Source organism: Panicum virgatum, chromosome 1K (assembly GCF_016808335.1).
Source record: "Panicum virgatum strain AP13 chromosome 1K, P.virgatum_v5, whole genome shotgun sequence".
NCBI lineage: Eukaryota > Viridiplantae > Streptophyta > Magnoliopsida > Poales > Poaceae > Panicum > Panicum virgatum.
In genome coordinates this window covers 17,086,635-17,089,405 of record NC_053136.1, presented here as the reverse complement: position 1 = coordinate 17,089,405, position 2,771 = coordinate 17,086,635, and the positions used below count along the sequence as shown (strand labels likewise).

Here is a 2,771-nt window from a genome sequence, read left to right as displayed (position 1 = left end):
GGGGGTTCGAACCCCCGCCGGCAGCCTCCCATCCTCGGGAGTTGCCAACTGAGCTATCGCTCGGTCCGCGATGATGTCTAAACGTGGGTTCTTTTATTGGTTTGGATCTAATTTCGTTCACTGGTCCAACAAAATTTGCACTGATTTCTGGAAATTACACGAGTCCTATGTCAGCAGGCAAATCAGACCTTGTTTGGTTCTCTAGCACAAGTTGTGCTAGAGAACTTTGACCATTAATTTTTAGTGTTAAATTAAGTCAGTTTGTAAAACTAATTTCACAACCTTGTGCTACCTCACGAGAGGAATCTAATGAGATCTTTAACCGCATAATTAGAGGATAATTACTATAGCATCAATGTAGCCAATTACAGATTTTTTTTGGCTCATTAGATTCGTCGCGTAAAATTGCACACATCTGTGAAAAAGTTTTACAAATAAATTTCATTTAGACTTTCATGCATGAAAAATTACTTGAATACTGTTCATAGCACAAACCAACCAAACGGGGCCTTAATCCAACCCATGGCCACCGGAAGATGGGCGCTCCAGCTCCTCTTCCCGCACCGCTCTCCCGCCCCTGCTCCTCGGCCCCGCGCCGCCTCCTCTCCTCTTCCTCCCGCGCTCCCGCCGCCCGCCGCCCGCCTCGGGCCGTCTCCGTCGAGGCGCCGGCGGCCGCAGCGAAGCCGGCGGTCGCGGGCGGGCCCTCCGCGCCGCCGCGCCGCCGCCTCATCCTCCTCCGCCACGGGGAGAGCACCGCCTGGGGCCGCTCCACCAGAGGTACGTCAGGCGCAGCGGCGCCAGATTGGCTGTTCGCTGGAGGGTTCCAAGAGTTCGTGTGCCAATTTATATGAGTGAAATTATATAGCTCATGCCTCTGCGTTCCATCCGCTCGGACCTCGGCACGGAGCAGCTTCCCCGCGCGTGCCGCCTATGCTGCTGCGGCGTGGTGCCCCGCCCTGCGCTCCGCGGGCGACATCCGGAGGGATCTGCGGGGGCGGGGGCTCCCCGCCGGCGCGGTGCTGCGTTCCCTTCCGCCAAGCAGCATGCTTCCTGCGGCCGACCAAGGAGAATATTGGAAGGGATCTCAGGTGACTTCATGCTCCATTTATTACCTGGAAAACTCGAAAGTAAAATGGAAGCGAGAACAAAGTGCTATTTTTGGCTCCTAAGCAGTCTTGCAGTTCCAACTGTTTTGTATAAAAATTACACTTAAAATAATAGTTCAAATACCTTCCTCTGTGTTCCATTAGTAATGGAGGATCAGAGTCGTGATCTTCAGTGGGAGTGGGCATCTTGAATTAATAATCTTTCATCAAAAGGTCGATTTGTTGTTGATTTGGACCTTTACTTTGTATCTAAGTTTATATTATGAAATCAGTTAACAAAATACAGAAACCTTCATAAGAAATTTCTTTTAGGCCTACCACATTTAATGAAACACACGAATTTGAGGGCATCCATAAACCTGCATTAACAAAATGTACTGTTCAACAAGCTAAGGAGAGTGATAAATAAGCAATCATGCCTTCATGTAGAGACTTCTCTTCATGGTTAGTTTTCTTGCTGTGTGTTGTTCTATTTGCTTAAAACTCTTTAAAACAACAATAAAGCCTTTCAGTCAAAATAAAGTTGGGGTAGGCATTGACATGCTTAAAAAGTTAGGCAAATGAAATGAAAGCAATACAATCTATACAAAAAGATAGATCACTTTCGACCATAAGAGTTAAAAGCCATTGATGCCTTAGCTATCCAATTTGTAGCAAACTAGAAGTTTCAACAATAACTCCATGATAGCCAAATCATGGAAGCACTATGCAAGATTAGTGGTATCATTTTCACATGGTCAATTGAAACATTTGTATGTATTTGGGGTCAAAGTCATTAGAGTATGCTCTTTTTGTGAAGTGTAATATATCTTTGAACAGAGTATCATTTCAGTTACAAAGGCAGATGGAATATAGGCAGATACCCAATTAATTGGGTCTTATTTTATTATCGGCTAGTTAGCTTTAGCACTAAAGGTTTGTCAAACTTGATTGAAACAAAAAAAAAGGAATACGGTCTATTTTCATATTGTTGTGGAGAATTCTTTTTATCTGCCCTCAGAAACTTTGGTACCATGGTCTGATATCTGTAATTTGTTCTAGTTACCAGAGGAAAAAGTGCAGATGGAGGCCAGCCTTTGCTTTGGAAACTGGTGGCCCATCAAACACTGATGGCCAAGACTTTGATGAGGACAGTGGCTTCCTTGGTAGGACGAGGCTGGGCAGACTCATCCAAGCTGCTGGAAGGGAGCTGCTTGAAAAGCTGAAATCTGCCAGAACCAACTCCCCCACAAAAATATTCCTTGTCCTTCTTGGCTTCTACACAGCAAACGCCTTGGCAACAATACTAGGGCAGACTGGAGACTGGGATGTTCTTGTTGCTGGTGTTGTAGTGGCCGCCATTGAGGGAATTGGCATGCTTATGTACAGAAAACCAATGGCCAGGCTTCCTGGCAGGCTTCAATCATTGATTTCAATGGTGAACTACTGGAAAGCTGGTGTATGCCTAGGCCTTTTCGTGGATGCTTTCAAGCTGGGTAGCTGAGTATACATGATCATCTTTTGTTATCTGCCTACTAGTAAAGTTATTGGTATACTTGGATGATGATAACACCAGGATATTGGTTCCGTGATAGCCATTGCTCATTGCTCAAATTTTAATGTCAATATATTGTGCTCAAATTCTGGAAGATACGGTTGCTGGTGAAGTTATTTGATTTCTTCAAA

At 45.2% G+C, this 2,771-nt stretch overlaps 1 protein-coding gene across 2 annotated transcripts; it reads left to right on the top strand.

Moving 5' to 3' along the window:
- Positions 1-518: 518 nt before the first annotated feature.
- Positions 519-2,771, top strand: LOC120697814 (ycf20-like protein). Of its 2 annotated transcripts, none has more exons than XM_039981168.1 (3): positions 519-777; positions 866-1,088; positions 2,148-2,771. In XM_039981168.1, the coding sequence occupies exons 1-3, from the start codon at positions 537-539 to the stop codon at positions 2,587-2,589; spliced, it is 906 nt and encodes a 301-aa protein (XP_039837102.1). In that variant the 5' UTR covers positions 519-536; the 3' UTR covers positions 2,590-2,771. The 2 variants fall into 2 exon arrangements, with proteins under 2 accessions (XP_039837102.1, XP_039837109.1); XM_039981175.1 differs by having other exon boundaries at positions 522-777; positions 911-1,088.